This window comes from Myotis nattereri (assembly GCF_964212035.1).
Source record: "Myotis nattereri genome assembly, chromosome: 13".
Lineage (NCBI taxonomy): Eukaryota > Metazoa > Chordata > Mammalia > Chiroptera > Vespertilionidae > Myotis > Myotis nattereri.
In genome coordinates, this window is record NC_138088.1 from 3442007 (window position 1) to 3468270 (window position 26264).

At 41.7% G+C, this 26264-nt stretch overlaps 1 protein-coding gene across 1 annotated transcript in view; it reads left to right on the plus strand.

Moving 5' to 3' along the window:
- Positions 1–26264, plus strand: part of BMPR1A (bone morphogenetic protein receptor type 1A) — a 177363-nt gene that overhangs the window by 117781 nt on the left and 33318 nt on the right. Inside the window, exons 3-5 of the mRNA XM_081104823.1 lie at positions 10233–10454; positions 19365–19527; positions 26106–26208. Coding sequence (XP_080960949.1) covers positions 10388–10454; positions 19365–19527; positions 26106–26208 — 333 coding nt within the window. The 5' untranslated portion in view covers positions 10233–10387. The remainder of the gene's footprint in view (positions 1–10232; positions 10455–19364; positions 19528–26105; positions 26209–26264) is intronic.

A 26264-nucleotide genomic window follows, 5' to 3' on the forward strand; every position in this document is an offset into this window, starting at 1 on the left:
CCTCCCTGTCTGCCACCCTCATTTCATATGTGTGGAGATGGATATGCTGAGGTTCCCTTCATGAAGCAAGTTTTTCTATCAGAATCTCTTTAGGTAGGTAAGAGGGAAGGAAAAAAACACCCTCTTCTTGAGTTTGTTGTACTTGTTTTCAGCTTGAAATAACCTGCATGCCCTTTGGAGGGCACTCACTCTGACCCCCCACAAAACCAGTAGTGACATTAGAATTACCTCTCTTAAAATGCCAGGATTGTATAGGAAAAGTGCCTTTACCTAAAATACAAAACTGATGTCATCATTATGAAATCTATAGTTTAAAGAGGCAAATGTAACAGTGTATAACTAGTGGCAGTTTTTCCCACACAAAAAATGAGCCTTGAGGATCCAAGATGGTGGCAGAGTACAGGGAAGCCGCACACACCTCCTCCCAGGACCAAACTGGAATTACAACGAAATTATTGAACAGTCATCATGAATAACCAACCAAAGACTAGTTGGAGAGAAGCATTATAACCAAGGGTTTACAGAAGAAGCCGCATCAAGACCAGTAGCTTCAATTGTAGGAAGAATGGAGATACAGAAAGGGTGGTCCTGCTCCCACAGGCGGCAGTGGACGTTCCGGAGGGATAGCTCAAGGCTTTGTCTATATTGAATAGACAAAGACTGTCTATTCAATAAATGATGTTGGGAAAATTTGACAGGTACGTGCAAATAAATGAAATTTAGACCACCAAATTACACCATACACAAGAATAAACTCAAAATTGATTAAAGACTTAAATGTTAGATCAAAACCATAAAAATCCTAGAAGAAAACAGGCAGTGAAATCTCAGACATTTCTTGTAGCAATATGTTTTCTGATATCTCTCCTAGGGCAGTGGTCAGCAAACTCATTAGTCAACAGAGCCAAATATCAACAGTACAACGATTAAAATTTCTTTTGAGAGCCAAATTTTTTAAACTTAAACTATATAAGTAGGTACATTGTTATTAACTTAATTAGGGTACTCCTAAGCTGGCCTTTGCTGAAAACGTCCTCAATCTAATTGAGGAACATTCGCTGAGGTCGACCCCTTCCAACTCTCCCATCCACACTCAACTCGTGCATGAATCGCACGTGCCTCCCCTGTGCTGCGTCTCCCGTCGCCCAACTGACCAACACCCCCCACTTCTTCTAATGCCACTTCTTCAAAATAGACTCACCCAGGCCAAAAACCGACTTACGCACATGGGCCATGAAGTTTCAATCACACTGTACATGTGTGCCTGCACGTGGTATTTTGTGGAAGAGCCACACGTGGCTCACGAGCCGCGGTTTGCCGACCACTGTCAAGGGCAAGGGAAACAAAAGAAAAAATAAACCATTGGGACTAAATCAAACTGAAAAGATTTTTCACTGCAAAGAAAACCATCAACAAAATGAAAAGACAAACCACTAAATGGGAGAACATATTTGCCAAAGATATATCTGATAAAGGGTTAATGTCCACAATTTATAAAGAACTTACAAAATTCAACACCAAAAAAACAATTCAACTAAAAAATGGGCAAAGGACCTGAATAGACTATTCTTCAAAGAGGACATAAAGATGGTTAAGAGACATGAAAATATGCTCAGGGTCACTAATCATCTGACATGTAAATTAAAACCCCAATAAGATATCATCTCACACCTGTCAGCAAATAAACAAATACAAGTGCTGGCCAGGATGCGGAAGAAGAGGAACCTTTGTGCACTCTTGGTGAGAATGCAGACTGATTCAGCCACTGTGGAAAACATAATGGAGCTACCTCAAAAAATTAAAAATAAAACTGTCCAGTGATTCCACTTCTAGGAATATATCTGAAGAAACTCAAAACACTAATTTGAAAAAATATATGTACCTTTATGTTCATTGCGGCGTTATTTACAATACCCAAGATTTGGAAGCAGCCCAATTGCCCATCAGTAGATGAGTGGATAAAAAAGCTTGGTACATTTATACAATGGAATACTACTTAGTCGGAATAGTAAAGAAGGAAATCTTACACTTTTGTGACATGGATAGACCTGGCAAATCCTATCTAATAAAAGAGTAATATGCAAATTAGTCGTCACTCCATCACAAAGATGGCCACACCCATAGCCACAAGATAGCGGCGCTCAGTCCCCTCAGCCCCACCGCTGAAGTGTCCGGGCCTGTTGGCCAGACAGGGGACGGGGGAGGCAGGGGGGATGCCGAGGGGCCGAGCAAGTGATAGGAGGGGCTGGGGGTCCCCTGCCAGGCCAGAGGCCTCAGTCTTGGGTAGGGGCGGAGCCGGCAATTGCAGAGGTCTGGGGGTCCCCTACCCAGGCCTGCAGCCTTGGCCAGAGGCTACAGGCCTGGGCAGGGGTGGAGCCAGGATCAGAGGGGCAGGGGCGGAGCCAGCGATCGTAGTAAACTACAGAGGAAACACCTTTTCTGACCATTCATTGGCTTAGCTCCCTGTATGCCACTGATAATATTCTTAGTAACTTGAGTAGTAAGAATCCAAAAAGGTGATCTAGGGTTTTTTACCACACTCCTGGAGAAAAGAACGAAGGTCCGCTGCTGGAGGGCTAAGAAATGTCATATCCTGCCCTAGCAGGTTTGGCTCAGTGGATAATGCCTCAGCCTGCCGACCACACGGTCTGGGTTCAATTCTGACCAAGGGCATGTACCTAGGTTGCAGGCTCTTCCCTGGCTGAGGCCCAGGTCAGTGCTCATGCAGGAGGCAACCAATCAAAGTGTTCCTCTCACTTTAATGTTTCTCTCTCTCTTTCCCTTTCTCTTCCACATTCTCTAAAAATCAATGGAAACATATCCCCAGATGAGGATTAAAAAAAAAAAAAAAAAAAAAAGACATGTCATACCCTATGAAAGACACATCTTGAAAATGCCTAAAGAAAGTTGTCATTTTTTTATGGTGAAGGGACTGGAGTCCGTGTTGGTGAAAACACCTTGGTGGCTGTGGTGACTGGCAGTGGCTGCAGCAGTGGGGTGATGGGGCTGGCGCCTTCCCCTAATCAGCCCGGTCACCTCCCGCAAAGGGAGGCCAGACTGTGGCTTAGGCCTGCTCCCCTAGGGGAGCAGGGAGCGGGCCTAAGCCATCAGTAGGACATCCACTGAGGGCTCCCAGTATGTGAGAGGGGACAGGCTAGACTGAGGGGACCGCCCCCCCCCCCCACCCAGTGCACGAATTTCGTGCACCGGGCCCCTAGTCCTATCTAATAAAAGAGAAACATGGTAATTAGCCCTACATCCGCTACCCTTCCCATTGGCTAATCAGGGCGATATGCAAATTAACTGCCAGCCAAGATGGCGGCCGGCAGCCAGGCAGCTTGAAGTGAACATGAGGCTTGCTTGCTTCAGTGACGGAGGACTCCAACGTTCCCCGCCTGCCGCTGCCGGCCTCTGAGCTTGCAGTTTGAAATATTGTTACAAATATAGAAGCTAAACAAAACCCCAGAAACCTGCTTTCAGCCAGCCGGGATCTCAGAGCTAGAGTTGATACAGTGTTTCGATTATAGAACCCAAACAAACCAGATACCTGCTTTCAGTAGCAGAGGCCTCAGTGCTGGAGCCAGAGCTAAAGCTGGCCCAGAATTAAAAAAAAGAGAAAAAAAGGTACAGTTGGGAGCTTCCGTCACCCGCCAGCCTGAAAACAGCCCTCAGCCCCTCACCCAGACTGGCCAGGCAACCCAGTGGGACCCCCACCCTGAAGGGTGTGTGACCAGCTGCAAACAGCCATCATCCCCTCACCCAGGCTGGCCAGGCACCCCAGTGGGGACCCCCACCCTGATCCAGGACACCCTTCAGGGCAAACCAGCTGGCCTCCACCCATGCACCAGGCCTCTATCCTATATAGTAAAAGGGTAATATGCCCCCCAGCACCGGGATCAGCAGAGCCAAGAGGCCTCCCGGCACCGGGATCAGTGTGACAGGGGGCAGCACCCAAATCCCCTGATCGCCCTGTGGCTCTGTGTGTGACAGGGGGCGGGGCCACAACCTCCCTATCTGCCCTGCTCTGTTCGTGACAGGGGAAGACGCCCCAACCCCCTGATCTTCCCTGCTTTGTGCCTGATAGGGGGGAACTCCCCAACCCCCTGATCGCCCTGTGGCTGTGTGTGTGACAGGGTGCGGCGCTCCAACCCCCTGATCAGCCCTGCTCTGTGTGTGACGGGGTAGAGCCATAACCTCCCCATCGGGCCTGCCATGAGTGTGAGAGTGGCGACGCCCCAACCCCCTGATCGGCCCTGCTCTGTGGGTGATAGAGGGTGGCGCCTCAACCCCCTGATCTGCCCTGCTCTGTGTGTGACAGGGTGCGGTACCTCAACTCCCCTATCGGCCCTACTCTGTGAGTGACAGGGGGGAGCTCCTCAACCCCCTGATGGGCCCTGCTCTGTGCGTGACTGGGGGCTGTGCCCCAACCCCCTGATGGGCCCTGCTCTGTGCGTGACAGAGTCAGTGCCCCAACCCCCTGATAGGCCCTGCTCTGTGCGTGACAGGGTACGGAGCCCCAACCCCCCTGATGGGCCCTGCTCTGTGCGTGATGGGGGTGGCGCCGCAACCTCCCCATCGACCCTGCCTTGAGTGTGACGGGGTGGTGCCCCAACCCCCCAATCGACCCTACCCTGAGCATGACTGAGGGTGGCATCACAACCTCTCGATCCGCCCTGCTCTGTGCATGACAGGGGGCGGCGCCCCAGCTCCCCAATCGGCCCTGCTCTGAGCCCGACCAGGGGCTGCACCTAAGGATTGGGCCTGCCCTCTGCCACCCGGGAGCAGGCCTAAGCCAGCAGGTCGTTATCTCCCGAAGGGTCCCAGACTGCGAGAGGGCACAGGCCGGGCTGAGGGACCCCCGAGTGCACAAATTTTTGTGCACCGGGCCTCTAGTATTATTGTAAATGACATAAGCCAGAGAAAGACAAATACTATATGACTTCACTTATATGTGGAATCTAATGAATAAAATAAACTCACAAACAAAATAGAAACAGACTTATAAATTCAGAGAACAGACTGGCAGCTGTTAAAGGGGAGAGGGGAATGGGCTGGGTGAAAAAGGGGACAGGATTAAGCCCTAAAAACCCTATAGACAACAGTATGATGATTACCAGAGGGAAAGGGAATAGGGAGGGAGTAGGGGAGGAAGTAGAGGGTATGAGGTGATAAGTAGTGATGGAAGGACACTTGACTTGAGACAGTGAATATACAGTACAATATACAGATGATGTATTATAGAATTGTATACCTAAAATCTATATAATCTTATTAACTGATGTCACCCCAATAAATTCAGTAAAAAAATGTTTTCTTAATGAGCCTTATTTATATAATTTTAAAACAAAAGAGCATACTTTTGGTTACTCCTTTGAAAGAAATATGTCAGTTATATTATCCAGTTCTTTAAGACTGTCTTATACTTTTATTGTTATACTAGAGGCCCGGTGCACAAAATTTGTGCACGGGGGAGGGGGGCTGTGAGGGGTCCCTCAGCCTGGCCTGCACCCTCTCCAGTCCAATCTGGGACCCCTCGGGGGATGTCTGACAGCCTCACACAATCTGGGACCTCATGCTCCTAACTGCCTGCCTGATTGCCCCTAACCTCTGCCTGCCTGCCTGATCGCCCCTAACTGCTCACCTACCAGCCTGATCTCCCCTAACTGCTCCCCTGCTGGCCTGATCGCCCCTAACCTCCTCTGTCTTGCCCTGCACCCGGGACGCAGGTTCCCCTCCTCCGACCAGTCAGAGGCACACAAAACCCAGGCTTCCCTCCGTCTGGCCGGCCACAGGCACCCAGGACTTGGGCTGGCTCCACCTAGGCCGGCCGCAGCCACAGGGGACTGTGAGCGGATGGCTTTGCCTGGGCTGCAGCCGCAGCCGCCCGGGACTGCAGGGCGGGCAGCTTCGTGTTCCTCTCCTGGGCCACAGGCGCAGCCACTGGCACCCAGGACCATGGGGTAGGTGGCTTGTCCCTCTCCCGGGCCGCAGCCTGGCTGGTCCCCATTCCTCTCTCGCAACCTCATTTGTGCCTGGCTGGTCTCCATTCCTTTCGCAAGCTCATTTGTACCTGGCTGGTCCCCAATCCTCTCTCCCCAGTGTTGAGTGTCTGAGCTGTTACAGTGTGAGGACATGATGACCATTTGCATATTAGCTATTTATTATATAGGACTGGAGACCTGGTGCACAAATTCGTACACCAGTGGGGTCCCTCGGCCTGGCCTGCAGGATTGGGTCAAAACCGGCTCTCCGACATCCTCCGAGGGTCCCAGATTGCGAGAGGGTGCAGGTCAGGCCGAGGGACCCCACCGGAGCATGATCAGGGCCGGGGAGGGATGCGGGAGGTTGGCCAGCCGGAGAGGGACTGAGGGGGTCTCCAGGGCATGTCCGGCCTGTCTCTCTCAGTCCAGATTGGTCAGATCCCAGCAGCAAGCTCACCTACCAGTTGGAGCATCTGCCCCCTGGTGGTCAGTGCCTGTGATAGCGACTGGTTTACTGTCTGCCCCCGGGTGGTCAGTGCACATTATAGTGAGTGGTTGAGGGGCCTTAGCATATCATTAGCATATTACGCTTTGGTTGAATGGCCGACCAGTTGACCGGACACTTAGCATATTAGTCTTTTATTATATAGGATTCTGACTTGAGTATGGTTTCTGGGCTTCTGTCTTTGGTTGACTGTGCAGTAACTTACAGTAATTAGGCTTTATTATTTCAGCAAATTTCTCATAACGACTGTATTATAGTAATTATCTATTGCTGCCCAATGAATTATCCCAAAACTTAGCAGCTTAAAACAACCAACATTGCTCAGCCGTCATGGCTCAGTGGTTGAGCGTCGACCTATGAACCAGGAGGTCGTGGTTCGATTCCTGGTCAGGGCACATGCCCAGGTTGCAGGCTCAATCCCCAGTGTGGGGCATGCTGGAGGCAGCCAATCAATGATTCTCTCTCATCATTGATATTTCTATCTAGCTCTCCCTCTCCCTTCCTCTCTGAAATCAATAAAAATATATTTTAAAAAGAACAACACACACACAAAAAAACCATTTTCTGAGGTTTGAGAATCCACCAGGGCCTTAGCTTGGATGGTTCTAAGTTAGGATGATAATCAGTTGTGGTTAAGATGTCTGTTAAGCTACAGTCACCTGAAAACGTCCCTTGGGCTGGTGCATCCATCCATGACCAAGGCGACTAACTCACATGGCTGTTGGCACAGGAACGTCTCTGTGAGGCTACTTGAGTGTCATTGTGACATGTAAGCTGGCTTCCCTCAGAGTATTTCAAGAAGTCACATTCTGTTGTTTCCATTTGACTTCTTAGAAGTGGGAAATCAGGGGAGGGAAGTAGGCTTCACCTTTTGAAGGTAGTATCAGCATTTTTGGACATATATTTGATCATACGATGATCTTTCAGTAGATTTTTTTTTAACTGTGAAAAAAATACCTATTGTGAACTTTAGTTTGTATTCCAGATATCGTAATATAAACTCCAATAACATTGTCATGATGGATCCTGGACCATGACTTTATTTTATCGGTGAATTTCATATGAATAGAACGCTGGTGTTCTGGGCCCTTTTCCTTTTCATTCTTAGAAGGCCATCTCGTAGAGTCACAGCTTTACATATCTCCATGCTGTTGTCATAACAGACTTATCTCTTTGGTTCCAGATGTTTCCTTTAAGCTTCAGAACCAAATGCCTCATAGAAATTCCCTTTGGTCTAAAATGGAACCCTGATCTCTTCTCTGAAAATCCACTTGTCCCTACTTCAGTTAATTGCTCATGCCAGATCTTCTTTGACCCCTCACTTCCCCACATCTGATCCATTGCCAAGTCCTATTGAGTCTATTTGTGAAGCATATTGTGAATTCAGCCACTGCACCTCCACCACCTTAATCTTAACCCCCATCACCCCTCTCCTAAAGTCCTCCAGTGTCCTTACTGATGTGTTCACTCCTGTTGTCCTCTCCAGTCCAGGACACGAAACCAGATCGTTGTCTTCCCATCCACTTAGATTTCAATTCCGACCCCTTCCTACGATCTTGCCTGACCTGCTTCTTGCTTTTGTTTCTTCACCCTCATCTCCCACCACACTACCCCTTATTCAGAACATTTTAGAAACATTGCTCTTTGTTGTTCCCTGCCTCAAGATTTTGCACAGGCTGTTCCTTATGCCTAAGCCCTTCTTCCCTCACCCCCTTTCTTTTAACCTCACTAGCTCTTACTCTTCAGATCTCAACTTAAGTGTCACTTCCCTTGCGTACTCCATCAGTGCCTCTTGTCTCTCCAGAACCTAGCACCAGAAATGGTATCATTTGTATTGTCTTGTTTAATGACTATGAATTCTGTAAGGCTGGGTCTGTTTTGCTTTCATCACTATATTCTTGGTGGCTAATACAGAATCATGCATATAATAGGCACGTTAATAAATAATTAGTAAGTAAATTAATATTCAATAGCAAGACTACTGTTCATGCAGGATTTCAGAGTTGGAAGGACTTTGATGAATCATTAAATTAGTCTGGTCTCGTTTCCGTCGTGCCTGCCATGTCCTTGGTAACTTTGATATTCTGGCCAGTTCATTCAATTGTCTCTCAGGTGTAGTAATTTCTCTATCCTTTGCATCCCTGTCATTCTTCTCTAAAGTTTTGAAGAGGCCTGACCAGGTGGTATGAAGGGAGATCTTGCTTGCTCTCTGATTATAGCAATTATAGCACTGTGCTTCAGACAGCAGGCGATAAAATCGTCTTAATGTTAATCAGATTAACAATAACCCACAATTGTCGGACCAACTAAACGTTTGTACAGACTGGATCAACTGTTTTCTGGACATTTTTGATAAATTGTTGAATTATGATGTAGTTACACTGATGATATTAATATGCCTGAAACAACGGGGCTGTAAAATATTCATCTTGGTAATTTGAGTCATTTAAATAAATGAGCTATGCCCTAGCCGGTTTGGCTCAGTGGATAGAGTGTTGGCCTGCGGACTGAAGGGTCCTGTGTTCGATTCTGGTCAAGGGCATGTACCTTGGTTGTGAGCACATCCCCACTAGGAGGTGTGCAGGAGGCAGCTGATTGATGTTTCTAACTTTCTATTCCTCTCCCTTCCTCTCTGTAAAAAATCAATAAAATATATTTTAAAAAATATAAATAAATAAATGAACTGTATTAAAAAAATAAAATAAAATAAAAAGATTGCCTTAATGTCTCAGCAGTTGTCTCAGGTGCTGATGTGGAGAGAGCTTATAATCGCAACATTTTAAAGATAGGGATTTCCATTGTTAGGTTACAGATGAGGTATTTGAAGCCATTTTATCTTTAGCCTTTCCTTGGCTGATAGCTGTTCTCCATATAAGTTATTATAGGTGTTTTGTCTATAAAAATGTCTTGTAGACGGGATTGTCCTGAATAGCACCTGTTACTGCCTGTGCCCTGTTGGCAAGTGTGTTATAAACATGTATGTGAGGAGGAAACTTATATTGAGCACCTACTCTGTACCACCCTCCAAAATACTTTATAATGTATAGTTTACATTACATTATGTACATAAAATATCCAGCAGGCATTTCTAGGTGGGCTTTCGCTTCTATCTATAGAATACATTATTTATTAGAAAGATTCAGGACATTTTTATCACATCTAGTAGGATTTGAAAGATTATTAATGAAGAGTGTAGTATTTTAAATTCAACTTTTCCTGTTTATTCCTAAATAACTTAATTACTTTAGAGTATCCAGAAAAGACTATTGAGATTATTTAGTGTGTTTATTTGTTTACATATTGTAATCTAAGGTCAGAGTGGTGATTACCCATTACTAAATTATCTAAGCTTTTACATTACAATGCCCTTTTTAAAAAGCTAAGGTAGCTTCAGTCTTTAAAAATATATTTCATTATTTAAAGTTATGTTTGGGCCTGGCTGCGTGGCTCAGCGGTTGAGCGTAGACCTATGAACCAGGAGGTCACGGTTCCATTCCTGGTCAGGGCGCATGCGTGGGTTGTGAGCTCGATCCCCAGTGGGGGGCGTGCAGGAGGCAGCCAATCAATAATTTTCTCTCATCATTGATGTTTCTATCTCTTCCTTCCTCTCTCTTCCTCTCTGAAATCAATAAAAACATATTTAAAAAATTAAAGTTACATTTGGGCATTTGTTTTCTCTCTTTGTTTTTAAAAACTTTTTAGAATTCAGTCATATTTATTACCTATTTCATATTTTTATCTTCCAGGAGTCAGAAGAAAGCAGTGGAAATTGGAGTCATTGTAAAGCCATTGAAAACTTTTACAAGAAAATCTCAGTGAATAAAAGTTGTTTAAATTAGTGACATAACAAAATCAGTTATTAAGGTGACAGTGTACAGGAAAGAAACGTTAAAATTGAACAATGACTCAGCTATATGTTTACGTCACATTATTGGGAGCCTATCTGTCCGTCGTTTCTCATGTTCAAGGTAAATCATTGTTCATTTAAGCAATCTTACTATCTTTTTACATAATTTCTTTCTGTATATAAAGAAGCATTTATTCCTGCAACTGTTTCAGTTCCTGATCCTTTTTTGAACAGATAGGTCCAGTATAGCAGCATAAATTTTAAGTAAAGAGGCAAAGAACACGTTTCTCAAATAACTTTTGAACTTGACTATGATAGAAACATTTTCAGTATGTGTAAAATCTCAGCCTTTCTGAACTGTCCTCTTATTCATAACGTAGGCATTGCGATACGTAGCGTCAAGTCTTGTGAGGATTAAATGAGATAAAGTAACTGACCTAGTGCATGAGGTACAGGGTAATAGGTACTTAAACTTAGTTTAGCCCAGCTGATGTGGCTCAGTGGTTGAGCTTGGACCCATGAACCAGAAAATTCCCGGTTAGAGCACATGCCTGCGTTTTGGTCTCCATCCCCAGTGGGGGGCATGCAGGAAGCAGCCAATTGATATTTCTCATCAATATTTCTGTCTCTGTATCCCTCTCCCTTCCTCTCTCTAAAAAATCAATAAAAAAACATTTTTTTAAAAAGACTTAGTTCAAAACCCCTGTCTCCTTTAAAATACAATAAGGAGCCCTGACCAGTTTGGCTCAGTGGCTAGAGCGTCGACCTGTGGACTGAAGAGTCCCAGGTTCGATTCCGGTCAAGGGCATGTACCTTGGTTGCAGGCACATCCCCAGTAGGGGGTGTGCAGGAGACAGCTGATCCATGTTTCTCTCTCATGGATGTTTCTAACTCTCTATCCCTCTCCCTTCCTCTCTGTAAAAAATCAATAAAATATATTTTTAAAAAAATAAAATACAATACAATAAGGAATAAATTAAATAATTAAAAAATTATTGTTATTAAGAGGCTCCAGAAATATAAATGGCACTTATGTATGTGTGCTGAATACTAATAGTTCTTCATAAACTACTGTTTTATTTGTGATCAGTATTGTAACTTTACTCTGGTGTGTTCAGAGCTTGGCACTCTCAAACAGGAAGTTACTGTGATAACTCATAGGATCAAATGGGCTGTATTTGCATATGAGCTTTTTCCTGTATGGTTTAATTAGAACAATAACTTAAACTGAAAAGAAAGTATTATTTTGCAAAAGGAATTTAGATAGAACTTATTGGTCATCTTTATTATTTTATACTTATGACCACAGATTGCTCTTTCATGTTTTCTTCACAGTGATACGGATTAAGAACTAACAAGAAAAAAATATTAACAGCATAAATCTTTTGACATTTTTACTTTAAAGCATGAGCATAATAATCCTGTAGTTTTTTTGTCCTTTGTCTTAGGTATAATGCCCTCATTATTACCATGCTTGGAATACAGAGCCCTCTTGCAAGAGCCACTTGTTATTATTTATTTATTTTTAATAATTTTTATTGATTTCAGAGAGGTAGGGAGAGGAGAGAGAGAGAAACATCAATGATAAGAGAGAATCATTGATTGGTTGCTTCCTGCATGCCCCACACTGGGGATTGAGCTTGCAACCCAGGCATGTGCCTTGACTGGAATCGAACCCAGGACCTTTCAGTCCACAGGCCGATGCTCTATCCACTGAGCCAAACCAGCTAGAGTGCAAAAGCAACTTTTTAAATGAAATGCCATGTTATTTAATAAAACAACTTTATTTTAGCATCTGTTGTTATATGCCTTGTTGATCAGCATCAATCAAAGCTATCAGAGTTTTGAAGATGAATTAAATAAAACTTACATTGCTACCTTGCTTCCAGGTAATCTTTATTTGGTATTTTAAAAATGCTTAATCTATACAGATCACACAGAGGGAATATGGTATAAGAATCTCATTCTCCACCCTGACTTAGCTTGTTCTATAATAAAAATTTTTAGATGAAGTAAATTGATAATTAGTTATAAGGCATAAGTGAAAAATCTTAGTATGAATTCTATTTCTCTGATAAAGAGCAAAATTTGTTATGTTTCTTTTCAAAAAAAGAATAGTTTGTAGTTGCTTTATTTTTTAATTTTATTTTTTTATTGTTGACAGTATTACAAATGTCCCCCATTTCCCTCTTTGCCCCTAATTTATAGTTGCTTTAAGATAACAACATTTGTTCTTAAAGAGAAGAGAGAACTAAAACTAGTGTAGCGGGGGAAATCGAATGTAGGAAAAAAATGTTATTTTTTAGAGATTACTAAGAAGGATTGCAGAGTGGTATTAATGGAGATGACTTTGACTTTGGCTCCATCTTTATCTTGAATTGTGTCTTGGGAAAGTGAATTTTCCTGTACGTTGTTTTCCTTGTTAGAAAATAGAAATAGTAACACTTATCCTAGATATAAACAGGAGTATTTTGAGCATCAAATGTTATGATACAGATTAAAGCGCTTTTACATTGAGATAAAGCTGCTCAAGTTAGAAGAATGAGACATCTCATTTTAAAGTCTGATAGTCCTTGGTTTTTATTACTTGGTCATATTTTAGCTTTAAGTTAAAATTAACCAATAAACAGACTTAAACAAAGAGAGATTAGTTTTTTGAGGAGAGAGATGGTAAATGTTTTCTGGTGTTCTTTTAGTGGTTGAGTAGTGTCAAGGTTGGCAGTTCTGTGATTTTCTTGGCATTTCCCTTATGGTTACAGAATGGCTGCTGCTATTTGCATTGAGGAAGAAAAAATGGGGAAAGGGTCAGCCCTGGCCTCCTCTGGACTTTATATCAAGAAAGCAAAAGTGTCCCTAGAAATTAACCCGCTGCCAGCTGACTTTATCTTGTGTTATTGGCTAAAATGAGGCAGCTGCTAGGGCTACTGGAAAACTGGGAGACAGGATTGCCACAATCGGTTTAGGTTAATAGCTAAATCCATTAACTAGGGTTGGACACCTCTACCCCGACAAAATCAGAGTTCTTTTGACTAGGAAGATGGGGAAGGGGTGAGGGAATAAATATCCATTGGGCAACTAAAAGAATCTGAAACAGATTTAATCTTTTTTATCTGAAAACATTTAAGAAGTTTTCAGCTATTAAGTAACAAAAATCCAAATTAAGTGAAATAGCTAAACAATAAGAAAAATGTTGAGAGGAGAACCAAGATGGCGGCATAGGTTAATGCCGGAGTTTGCTGCCTTGAACAACTACTTCAAAAGTGAAACTAAAAAACGGAAAGGACATCACCCAGAACCACAGGAACGCTGGCTGAGTGGAAGTCCTACAACTAGGAGGAAAGAGAAACTCAGAGGAGGCGCGGTGCTGAAGTCAGGTTCTGAGGCGCGGAGTGCGTGGAGCGGGCTGGCGGCGGAGGGCGCGGTTGGCGTTTTCAATCGGAAGGGAGTAGCAGACTCTGAGCTCCAGATCCGGGCGAGTCTTTAGGGACCCAGACTCAAACGGGAGAAGCGGGACTGTCTGGCTTCGGTCAGAGCGAGTGCAGCTTTCTCTCCGAGGTTTGCGGGGGTGCTGGGACTCGGAGAGGCGGAGCCCCTGGAGATGGGACTGAGAGCCGCCATAACTGCTCTCTCCGGCCCACCCTGTTGATCCTGTGCGACCCGCCCCACCCAAGCCCTGCACAGAGGCATTTGCCGGATAGCCTCAGGCAAAGGCTAGATTAGCACCTCCCCAGAGGACAGAAGTTCTCTCACTGCAGACACAGCTGATTCTCATAGCCACTTGGCCTGGAGGTCAAACCCTCCCTGGTGTTAGCTACAACAATCAAGGTTTAACTATAAGACTGCGCACAAAGACCACTAGGGGGTGCACCAAGGAAGCATAACAAAATGCGGAGACAAAGAAACAGGACAAAATTGTCAATGGAAGATATAGAGTTCAGAACCACACTTTTAAGGTCTCTCAAGAACTGTTTAGAAGCCGCCGATAAACTTAATGAGATCTACAAGAAAACTAATGAGACCCTCGATGTTATATTGGGGAACCAACTAGAAATTAAGCATACACGGACTGAAATAACGAATATTATACAGACTCCCGACAGCAGACCAGAGGAGCGCAAGAATCAAGTCAATGATTTGAAATGCGAGGAAGCAAAAAACACCCAACCGGAAAAGCAAAATGAAAAAAGAATCCAAAAATGCGAGGATAGTGTAAGGAGCCTCTGGGACAGTTTCAAGCGTACCAACATCAGAATTATAGGGGTGCCAGAAGATGAGAGAGAGCAAGATATTGAAAACCTATTTGAAGAAATAATGACAGAAAACTTCCCCCACCTGGTGAAAGAAATAGACTTACAGGTCCAAGAAGCGCGGAGAACCCCAAACAAAAGGAATCCAAAGAGGACCACACCAAGACACATCATAATTAAAATGCCAAGAGCAAAAGATAAAGAGAGAATCTTAAAAACAGCAAGAGAAAGAAACTCAGTTACCTACAAGGGAATACCCATATGACTGTCAGCTGATTTCTCAACAGAAACTTTGCAGGCCAGAAGGGAGTGGCAAGAAATATTCAAAGTGATGAATACCAAGAACCTACAACCAAGATTACTTTATCCAGCAAAGATATCATTGAGAATTGAAGGTCAGATAAAGAGCTTCACAGATAAGGAAAAGCTAAAGGAGTTCATCACCACCAAACCAGGATTATATGAAATGCTGAAAGGTATCCTTTAAGAAGAGGAAGAAGAAAAAGGTAAAGATACAAATTATGAACAACAAATATGCATCTATCAACAAGTGAATCTAAGAATCAAGTGAATAAATAATCTGATGAACAGAATGAACTGGTGATTATAATAGAATCAGGGACATAGAAAGGGAATGGACTGACCATTCTTGGGGGGGAAAGGGGTGTGGGAGATGCGGGAAGAGACTGGACAAAAATCGTGCACCTATGGATGAGGACAGTGGGTGGGGAGTGAGGTGGGAGGGTGGTGCGGGAACTGGGAGGAGGGGAGTTATGGGGGGGAAAAAAGAGGAACAAATGTAATAATCTGAACAATAAAGATTTAATTAAAAAAAATAAATAAATAAAATAAAATAAAGGAAAAAAATAAATAAATAGAGCACATTAAAAAAATTAAAAATAAAAAAATAAAAATAAAAAAAAGAAAAATGTTAATATCACACATGGGGTGAACATAGGGGTAATCCAATTAGTTCATTGCTTGGCTCATCGAAGCCTTTCTCTGTTTGAACTGTGCTATTCTGCACTTAGCAATTTAGCCATAGGCTAACTCACTTCATGGCCACTGTGGCTGCTGGGACGAAGCATCATATGCAGATGTAGAAACCTCAGTTGACAGCTTTCAGTGGAGGAAAAGGGTGGATGTCTTTTTTTACTTGCTTAAGAAATCTTTCCCCAGACACCTCTCCCCATCCTCCACCTACCCAACTTCCTTGTAATTTTATTAGGCAGAATTTATTATATGCTCTTGTGTAAACGGCACGGGGAATGGAACTACAATTGTTAGATTAGACAAACAGTTATCTCTAATGAGAGTAGAGCTGTGCTTCCGTGAGTCACATGAAGGAGGGGCAGATACTTAAACACAAAAAGGGGGTGGGAGTGGGTGCCCGCATACATTGTCAGCAAAGTAAAGGGGAGTAGAACAATTAACAGTAGCTGTTGTACGGCAGCCTGTTTGTCTACCTAACATCATGCATCCCCTTTCTCACATGCATATACTAAAAGTGCTAGTGTTGATATGAAATATTCAGATCTCCCCAAAGGGATTTATAACCCAGAGTTTCATTCACTTAGTACTCAGCTACTAACCCAGGGTGTTTGGATTCTATGTAGCCTTCCCCATCAGGACTCTCGTGATCCTGCAATGTATGGCTAAAAGAGAAATTACCGCTCTCCAACTCACCCAGTATTCAGTGATGAAGAAGAAATATGACAAGTACTATATAAGCGTCCACTCAGGAGGAAAGCTTGGAAAAAACCTTCAGTAGTCACTGCTCCATAGCACATCGGTTACAGAAAACTGCTGTTGTTGACTACCTCCATCATGCAATGCACTGACATCCCACCGGTCTCTGCAACTCGCCTGTCTTTTGCCTTCTGATTCAGTTGTAGATGTTTTTTATCTTAAGGATAGGAGAGAGGGAGTTTCTCTTATTTATACAAAAGAATCCAATAGATTGCTGGGAAGGTAGGAAAATTTATTTAGCCAGGAATGAAAATCTAGTAAAATCAATAATGCTGAAAGTTTCTATGAAGGACAGAAGAGCATGATATAATGTTCCTATATATAGTCACTTGTATCTTTCAGCTATTTGTCTCTATTTACATATGTGTGTGTTTCTAAGCATGTAAGCTATTAAATATTTTTTACATGTGCTTGTTTTGAAATATAATCTATACCCCCCAGCCCACCACAGGCCTCTTAATTTTATACTTTGTAAACAGAGGATTTGTGGATAGGAACTGACAGAAGGCCAGTGTGCCTGAGTGTGAGGGAGGGGAAGTGCTGTGAATTGATGTTGGAGAGGTACACAGGGTCCAAACCCTGCTGGGCCTCAGTAGGCTGGTGACAGAGGGTAGATTTATCTTGAGTGCATATGAAGCCATTAATTGGTTTTAAGCAGGTGAGTGACAGGATCAGAGATCAGTGTGGAGATTTTCATCTCAAAGGAGAAAAGACAAGAGTGCCATTTTAATTTTGAGATACTTAAGCAAGCCAAGGCTGGAGGGATAAATCAAGGAACCACCAACAAAAAGATTTGGGAATGGGTGCTGTTACCTAAGGAGAGAGTGCAGAGAGGCTGCTGCTAGGTATTTTTCTTTGCATCCATAACACTACTTAGTGTAATCTTACAATTTTAAGGTGTGGCTCAGTGTTTGAGCATTGACCTATGACCCAGGAGGTAACAGTTCGATTCCCAGTCAGGGCACATGCCCAGGTTATGGGCTCAGTTCCCACTAGGGGGCATGCAGGAGGTAGCCAATCAGTGATTCTCTCTTATCATTGATGTTTCTATCTTTCTCCCACTCCCTTTCTCTCTAAAATCAATAAAAGTATATTTTTTAAGAAGATATATAACTAAGATTTCATTGCTTTTGACATCTTCAGACAAGTCTGTTATTTGCTCCCTTCTTTGTTTATATAACACCTTTGTATTCTATCACTTTTCATATTGTGTTTATGTGCCTCCCCCCCTGTCTCCTTCCAAGGATCACATCAGTTTTCAGAACTCAGTGCCTTGCCTAAACATAGTATGCCTCTAATTAGTGCTTTGTTAAATAAATATTTGAGATGATACAAATCCCAGATGCAAATTATTGTAATTGGTATTTATCTCTTAAATTCAGATAGTTTTCTAGGAAGTTACGTGTGTTAATGATCATATAACTGAATTTTCAAGTGTCAGTGATATTTTAGTATAATCTTTATTATTAGTAATATTTTCATTTCCACATTATATTTAATTACTTTATGATATATTCGTTTGATCTGTATATAACCTCCTGATTTGAATGCGCAGGTATTGTTACCATTTTTTATAGATAAAGAACTGAGGCTCAGAGAGTAACTTATCTATGAACATAATTGGGACTTGGACCTTTGACATTTTACTATTTCAGCACTATTTCTGCCACACTATACTACTTTTTCTATGTTATTAGATTTTTGAAAAATTAATAGCGTGATATATTATTTGCCATTTATTCTCTGTAGTTCAAGTGATGCTTCCTTCTGTTACTGTAATAGGATTTTAAAGCTACTTAAGAGACCTCATATGTCCTCTAGTCCTAAGGACTTGTTGAGGAGACGAAGCCTGGAGAAGTGACGTGGCTCATCCATGAGCACCCATGGCTGAATTGTGGTAGGACCATTGTAGACCAGAATCTGGACCTCCTTTTTTCCAGCTTTGAGGATTTCCTCCCTTTCTCCTTCCTTTGCCCCCTGACTTAATTTTATATTTGATGTTCTTAACAAAAATGAAGTCTTTAAGTTTTGTAGTAATTTAGAGGAGTAAGTGAAGATTATTAAAACTCAAGGTATGGAATCACCATAATGTACTTAATAGCACATTCTTTTCCTGTTATCAGTGTGAATATATGTGTGTTTTTTCTTTTTCAATAGTTCATTTCACCAGTATGGTAAAATTTAAAATCAGGTCTAATTATTAAGCCTTGAACCACTTATTTAACATTTATAATTAAATGCATACCCAAGTATCTTAATATTTCCTACCTATTTGGCTCTACATTTTATTCCCTTGAGATCAACCTTAGTGGATTTCAGCTGATTCGTGGGGAGGAAGGAATTACTAAAACATTGTTTTAGTTCTGGTCTGCCTTCAGCCTGAAAGATTCAGTACCAAATGTGACGGTATCTGTTATTTGAAGCTACTAGACTCTAATGGGAGAATGACCTGCAGTTTCTGGCAGCAGAGTCAAATTTGAACCAGTGACCTTGAAGATAAAAGGCACTATATACTATGATTGGTCCCCGTGTTCTCACAGTTCCCTTACTTAAGCAATTAAAGTCAAAGCAAGATGCTTAGTAATTCCACTTCCACATAAAGGCACAAATGAAAGGCTTATTTTTTTTTAACTACTCACAGGTTTTGAATCAAAGAGTTTAAGGGAAAAAATGCCGCAATTTATTTGTTTTATAATGATTGGAAACAATATCAGCCTTCCGTGAAGTTGCTTCCATGTACCTTTCTTAAAACTTATGACCATATTCTACCTGTGCCACTCTTGTTCGTCTTTCACTAGCGCAAACATTGTGGCATATCATCTCTGTACATCCCAGTCTCTGGAATAGTAATTCTGTGCATAATAAATAGGTTAGTAATAAATGACTCTGACTTGTGTTTATGAAATTCAATTTTAATTAAAGACACATTAGCTACAATTTCTATGATAAAAAAGCTTAGAAACGTTTCCTCATTAAAAACTAAAATCAAAGAATTAGCTTTTCAGAAATGGTTTAAATTTCATGTATGATTACAGGGCAGAATCTAGACAGTATGCTCCATGGCACTGGGATGAAATCAGACTCTGACCAGAAAAAGTCAGAAAGTGGAGTCACCTTAGCCCCGGAAGACACCCTGCCTTTTCTGAAGTGCTACTGCTCGGGCCACTGCCCCGATGATGCTGTCAACAACACGTGCATGTGAGTACTTCTCCTTACAGTCAGGAGGATGGCATGGCATTCAGTGCTATTTTAACAATTGTTTACCTCGTCTGCAGCTTTTTTTCCTTTAACTTTATATCATGTCTTCCTAAGAGCCAAAAGCTTTTTGCTCTGTATATGGGAATATTTATTTCTGTTGATTGATGCTTACTTTATTTCTTTTTAATCTTTATTGTTGAAAGTATTACATGTGTTCCCCTTTTCCCCCCTATTAACACCTTCCAGCCTGCTCCCACCCCAGGCTTTCACCACCTAATTATCCATGTCCATGAGTTATGCATATATGCATACAAGGTCTTTGGTTGATTACCTCCTACATTTATGGTTTCCCAACTTACATTTAAGTCTTTTATCCATTTTGAATAACAGTGGTGAAAGCGGACATCCCTGTCTTGTTCCTGTTCTTAGGGGAAATGTTTTTAGTATGATGTTCACTGTAGGTTTGTCATATATGGCCTTCATCATGTTGAGATATGCTCCATCTATACTCACTTTGCTGAGTTTTTATAAAAACTGGGTGTTGGATTTTGTTGAATGCTTTTTCTGCACCTATTGATAAGATCATGTGATTTTTGTCTTTGAATTTGTTTATGTGATGTATCATGTTCATTGATTTGCAAATATTGTATCAGCTTTACATCCTTAGAATGAATCCCACTTGGTTATGGTGTGTGATATTTTAAATATACTAGAGGCCTGATGCACAAAATTTGTGCAAGAGTAGGCCTTTCTTCCCCTGGCTGCCAGCACCGGCTTCCCTCTGGCACCCAGAACCCGGGCTTCCTTTGCAGCCCCAGCTTTGTCCAGAAGGTTTTCCAGAAGGATATCTGGTCTAATTAGCATATTATACTTTTATTATTATAGATAGATTGCTGGGTGTGATTTGCTATTAGGATACTAGGGGCCCAGTGCACTAATTCATGCACCTTGAAAGGAACTGTGGGCCACGAGGCTGCGGTGGGCACAGGAGCAGGTCTCGGACCAACCTCCGCGCCCCCGCCTGGCCCCTCCCACTGCGCACCCAGTCCCCTGTCCGCCAGCAGCCCTGCTCGTACCTCCTGACGGCGCAGAGTGAGCGGGGCTGGCACCGTTAGCAGGTACGAGCAGTGGCTGCTGCCCTTATCGCCCCTCAGGAACAGGGAGAGGTGGAGAAGCCCTCAGGGGCCATCAGGGCCGGCAGCAGGTGCAAGTGGGGCTAGTGCCGGCAGTGGATGCAAGCAGTGGCTCTTGCGCCAGCAGCAGGGCACAAGCACAAAGAATTTTCAGTAACCACCAGAGGCTCACCCTAATGCCAGCAGCCGGCACCCCGCCTTGGTCTGGCGCCGCCACTCACCTGCTCCACCATCCCACCACAGCCAACACCCGCCATGTTCCATGCTTTGCTGCCAACGCCCACCATGTTCCTCATGCGCCCCCCCCTGGTGGTCATTGCACATCATAGCAACCGGTTGTTCCACCATTACGTCTGTTTGCATATTAGGGTTTTATATATATAGATTGGCCTGTAATTCTCTTTCTTTGTAGTGTCTTTATCTTGTTTTGGAATTAGGATAATGCTGGCCTCATAAAAAGAACTTAGAAGTGTTCCTTCCTCTTGCATTTTTGGAGTATTTTAAGGAGTATAGATGTTAGTGCTTCTTTGAATGTTTGGTAAAACTCCCCTGTGAAGCCATTTGGACCCAGGCTTTTGTTTGCTGGGATTTTTTTAATTACTGCTTCCATTTCATCAGTTGTTATTGGCCTGTTCAGGTTTTTTGATTCTTCCTGATTTAGTTTTGGGAGATTGTATTTTTTATAGGTATTTGTCCATTTCTTAACATTGTCCAGCTTGTTGGCATATAGTTGTTCATAGTATTTTCTTACAATCCTTTGTATTTCTGTGGTGTCGGTGGTTACCTCTCTGGTTTCGTTTTTGATGTTACTTTGTTGGGTCTTCTCTCTTTGTTTTAACTGTTCAACAATCTTATTTATTCCTTTCAAAGAACTAGCTCTTGGTTTCACTGATTTTTTTTGTATTGTTTTTTTAGTCTCTACGTCATTTATTTCTGCTCTGATGTTTATTATTTCCTTCCTTCTACTTACTCTGGGCTTTTGTTGTTGTTCTCTTTATAGTTCTTTACGTTGTATAGGGTTAAATAGTTTAGTATTAATTTTTCTTGTGTGTGTTTTTTTTTTTTTTTTTTTTGAGGTAGGCCTGTAGTGCTATGAACTTCCCTCTCAGGACTGCTTTTGCTATGTCCCAGAGATTTTGGGTTGTTGTGTGTTCATTTTCATTTGTTTTCATTTGTTTTTGACTTCTTTATTGATCTCATTAGTAACCCATTCATTGTTTAATAACATGCTATTTAGCCTCCATGTGTTTGAAATTTTTTTGGTGTTTTTACTGTAGTTGATTTCTAATTTCATTCCACTGTGATCTGAGAAGACATTAGATATGATTTCAATTTTCTTCAACTTATAGAGACTTGTTTTGTGTCCTAACATGTGGTCTGTCTTTGTGAATGACACATGTGCACTTGAGAAGACTGTATATTCTGCAGCTTTGGGGTAAAATATTCTATAAATGTCAGTTAAATCCATCTGATCCAGTGTGTCCTTTAGGGTCACTGTTTCCTTGTTAATTTTTTGTCTGGAAGATCTATCCAATGAAATCAGCGTGGGTGTTAAAGTCTCCTACTATGACTGAATTGTTGGCAATCTCTCCCTTAAAGTCCTCTAGAAGTTTTTTTCTATATTTAGGTGCTCCTATATTGGGTACATATATGTTTGCCAGGGTTATATCCTCTTGTCGCATCCATCCCTTTAGTGTTATGTAGTGACCTTTGTTGTCTCTTCAAATGGCCTTCATTTTGAATTCTATTTTGTCAGATATGAGTATTACAACCCCAGCTTTTTTTTTTCTTTTCCATTTGCATGGAACATTTTTTTCTATCCCTTCACTCTCATCCTGTGTGAGTCTTTTGTTCTGAGGTGGGTCTCTTGTAGATAGCATATAGTTGGGTCATGTTTTCATATACATTTAGCTACTCTATGCCTTTTGATTGGAGCATTTAATCCATTTACATTTAAGGTTATTATTAATAGGTACTTCTTTATTGCCATTTTAATTCTGTATGCCTAGCTTTCTCTCTCTCTCTTTCTCCTCATCACAGTAGTCCCTTTAGCATTTCTTATAATGTTGGCTTGGTGGTTATGAACTCCTTTAACCTTTTGTAGTCTGGGAACCTCTTTATTTCACCATCTATTTTGAATGATAGCCTTGCTGGTTATAGTAATCTTGGTTTCCATTACCTTGAGTACTTAATCCCATTCCCTTCTGGCCTGTAAAGCTTCTGATGAGAAACCATGTGTCAGCCTGATGGGAGCTCCTTTGTAGGTAACAGTTTGCTCTTCTCTTGCTGCCTTTAAGAGCCTCTGTCTTTAATTTTTGGCAATGTAATTTTGATATGTTTGTGCATGGGCCTGTTTGGGTTCTTCTGCTTGTGTACTCTATGCCTCCTGAATTTGTGTGTCTTTTTCTTTCACCGGGTTAGGGAAGTTTTTTGCTATTATTTCTTCCAACACATTCTCTATACCTTTCTCCTTTTCTGCCTCTTCTGGCATGCCTGCTATGTGAATATTGTTAACGTTTCCTGTTGTGCCATAGCTCCCTTAAGCTGTCGTCCTGTTTTTTAAATTGTTTTTTTCTTTTTGGTTCTCTGATTGAGTGATTTTTTTCAACCCTGTCTTCTAATTCACTGATCCAATCCGCAGCTTCCCCTAATCTGCTGTGTATTCCTTCCGATGTGTTCTTTATTTGTACTATGTCATTCTTTATTTCTGTTTTCATAGTTATATCTTTTCTCATGCTGTTGAGCATCTTTTCCATCATTATTCTGAACTGTATATCAGATAAACTTCTTACCTCCATTTGATTTCTCTTTTCTTCTGCAGAACTCTCTTATCCTTTCATTCGGGGGTTGTTTCTTTGTCTCCTTATTTGGGTGCCAGTCTCTGTGCAGCCTCCACTTTCTGTCCTTGGCTGTCAGGGTTCTCTCCAGCAGGTCTTCAGTTGATTATTCAGGAAGTTTTTCTGTATTATAGTTATAATTCCAGTTTAGTCCCGGGAGCGTGTCCTTGCAGCATCTACTTACTCTGCCGCCATTTTTCAAAATTGTGTTTCTATCTGTTGTTTTTTTTTTAATTGATTTTCAGGTTCCAGATAATTTGTCCTCCTTTTGCAAGTCTCTTTCCTGTTGCCTCCTCAGGGCTGTTATATTGATGAATTTGTTGAGTAAGAATGAACCTATAGAGAATTTTTATAAGAGTGTATTTGAGCCCAACAAATGACATGTTGGGAAACAAGATCTCAAATGCTCCGTGATGGTTACTTTCTTAGAGTAACATTGTAATATAGCTTTTTAAATGAGATAAGAAGAATGTGATTTTTATTTAACCTTTTGAGCTTATTTAATGATCTTTTTATCATAAAATTGATTCTCATAGAAAACATTGAGATTATAAAAAAAAATAACAAACAAACAGAAAACAAAACACATGAAAATTCCACCAAAACCTTGTAATTCTAAATTGGCTGAAATATTTTACAGATATGTAAGAATGATATTGTGGGTATTAAGCCAACTCCCCAAACCAATCTGATTTATGTAGGCATTTTCGTTTTCCTGCTTAGTTTTATGTTAGCTATTCAGCACACTATACATGACCACATAATTCTCTTCCTACATTCGAAGAATTGTTGCACTAGCCAAAAAAGAATTCCCTTAACAACTCAATCTAGTCAATTAATTGTCTCCTTTTTATGTCTTATTTTGTACTCTTCTGATAATTGGCTGCTCTTTGAATGTGACCAGATATAAAGCATAAATGTTTACAGTAAAATCTTGAAATTATATGATGGTTCTTCACATCATAAATTTGTTGTTTGTCCTTTGGTGGTGGTTGACTTTATTGTGACAGGCTGGGTGACCTGTGTCATAGGGGATTGCTCTCCACTATGTCACCACATGGCTTCTTGCCAGACTTCTTGTCCGTAGTGCCTGCCTAATGGTATTTGTTAGTGGCTGAGTAACCCAGAGTGAAACCAAGTCATTGATTTTATCAGAATTTCATCCCTCAGTTCACATTTTCTCCTTACAGAAAATGAAAATTCTGCAAGATTCTTTTATATGTTATTGTTAATCCTCTCCCAGAGATATTTTTTCCATTGATTTGTAGAGAGAGTGGAACGGAAGAGGAGAGACACAGAGAGAGAAACATCAATGTGAGAGACACATAGGTTGGTTGCTTCCCGCACACACCCCAATGGGCCGGGGATTGAGCCTGCAACCGAGTTATGAGAATGAATCCCGTGACCCTTTAGTCTGAAGTCCAATGCTCTAACCAATGAGCCAAACCAGCTAGGACTCTGCAGGATTATTTTATTTATTTTTTAAAATATATTTTACTGATTTCAGAGAGGAAAGGAGAGGGAGAGAGATAGAAGCATCAATGAGAGAGAATAATTGATTGGCTGTATTCTGCACACCCTTCCCCCCAATGGGGATCAAGCCTGCAATCTGGGCATATGCCCTCACCAGAAATTGAACCATGACCTCCTGGTTCATAGGTCGACACTCAACCACTGAGCCACGCCAGCCGGGCGTCTGCAAGATTCTTTTAAGTAGAAGCAATACACTTCCTGATAGGGACAATAAGTATAGGAGCACACAAAAAGCTTTTAGTTTTTTTTCTATCCATTAAAGTGTAAATGAACATATTAGGGCTCCAACATATATTATTAAAATGATAAATTTTATTAAAGACAAATACATTTATGTAAATTTCTTAAAAACTCAGCTATTCAAAAGTTCTCCCTTTTTTTAAAAAAATCATCACTAGAAGATATTTTTCCATTGCTTTTCAGAGAGTGGAAGGGGGAGAGGAAGGAAGGGAAAGAGAGAGAGACAGAAATAGAGACATCGATGTGAGAGAGACACATCAACTGGTTGCCTCCTGCATGCGCCCCATTGGGGCAGGAAGTGATCCTGAAACCCAGGTATATGCCCTTGACCGGAAATTGAACCCGCAACCCTGAGCCATACCAGTCAGGGCAAAAGTTCTCCCTTTTTTATGTTCAGTAAAACGTGCCTCTTATTGTTTGTGTACAGTATGTGAACGTTGGAAAATTTTATGGGTTAAAAAAAGTTATTTTTAAGTATATTTTTAAAAATTATGATGGTTTATCAAATTTTACAGATCAGCTCTCTGTACTCACTCACATCACTGTATTAGCAAAGAGAAGTTCCATAATGATTCCTATGTGGAGCACTTGTTTAAAAAGTGCACCTTTTCTACTTGACATAGGGCTATTGGACCTTTAGGTTTTAGTTCAGATGCAATAACTTTCATTTGCCTTAAAGCCCTTGTGATTTGCCAATAAATCCCAACAAGGTACTCAAGGCTGTCAGTAGCTGGTCACATTCAAGCACATATTCATTAGTACTTGCTGATGCTAAGTTATGTTTTGGGGGTTTTTTCCGTTTCTTAGAGGGGTTTTTGTTTGTTTTTTCTTTCAGAACTAATGGGCATTGCTTTGCCATCATAGAAGAAGATGACCAGGGAGAAACCACATTAGCTTCAGGATGTATGAAATATGAAGGATCTGATTTTCAGTGCAAGGTAAGATCTCATTTGGGGCCCGTGAAATAAAGAAGGGAGGGGCCCATAGAAAGTAC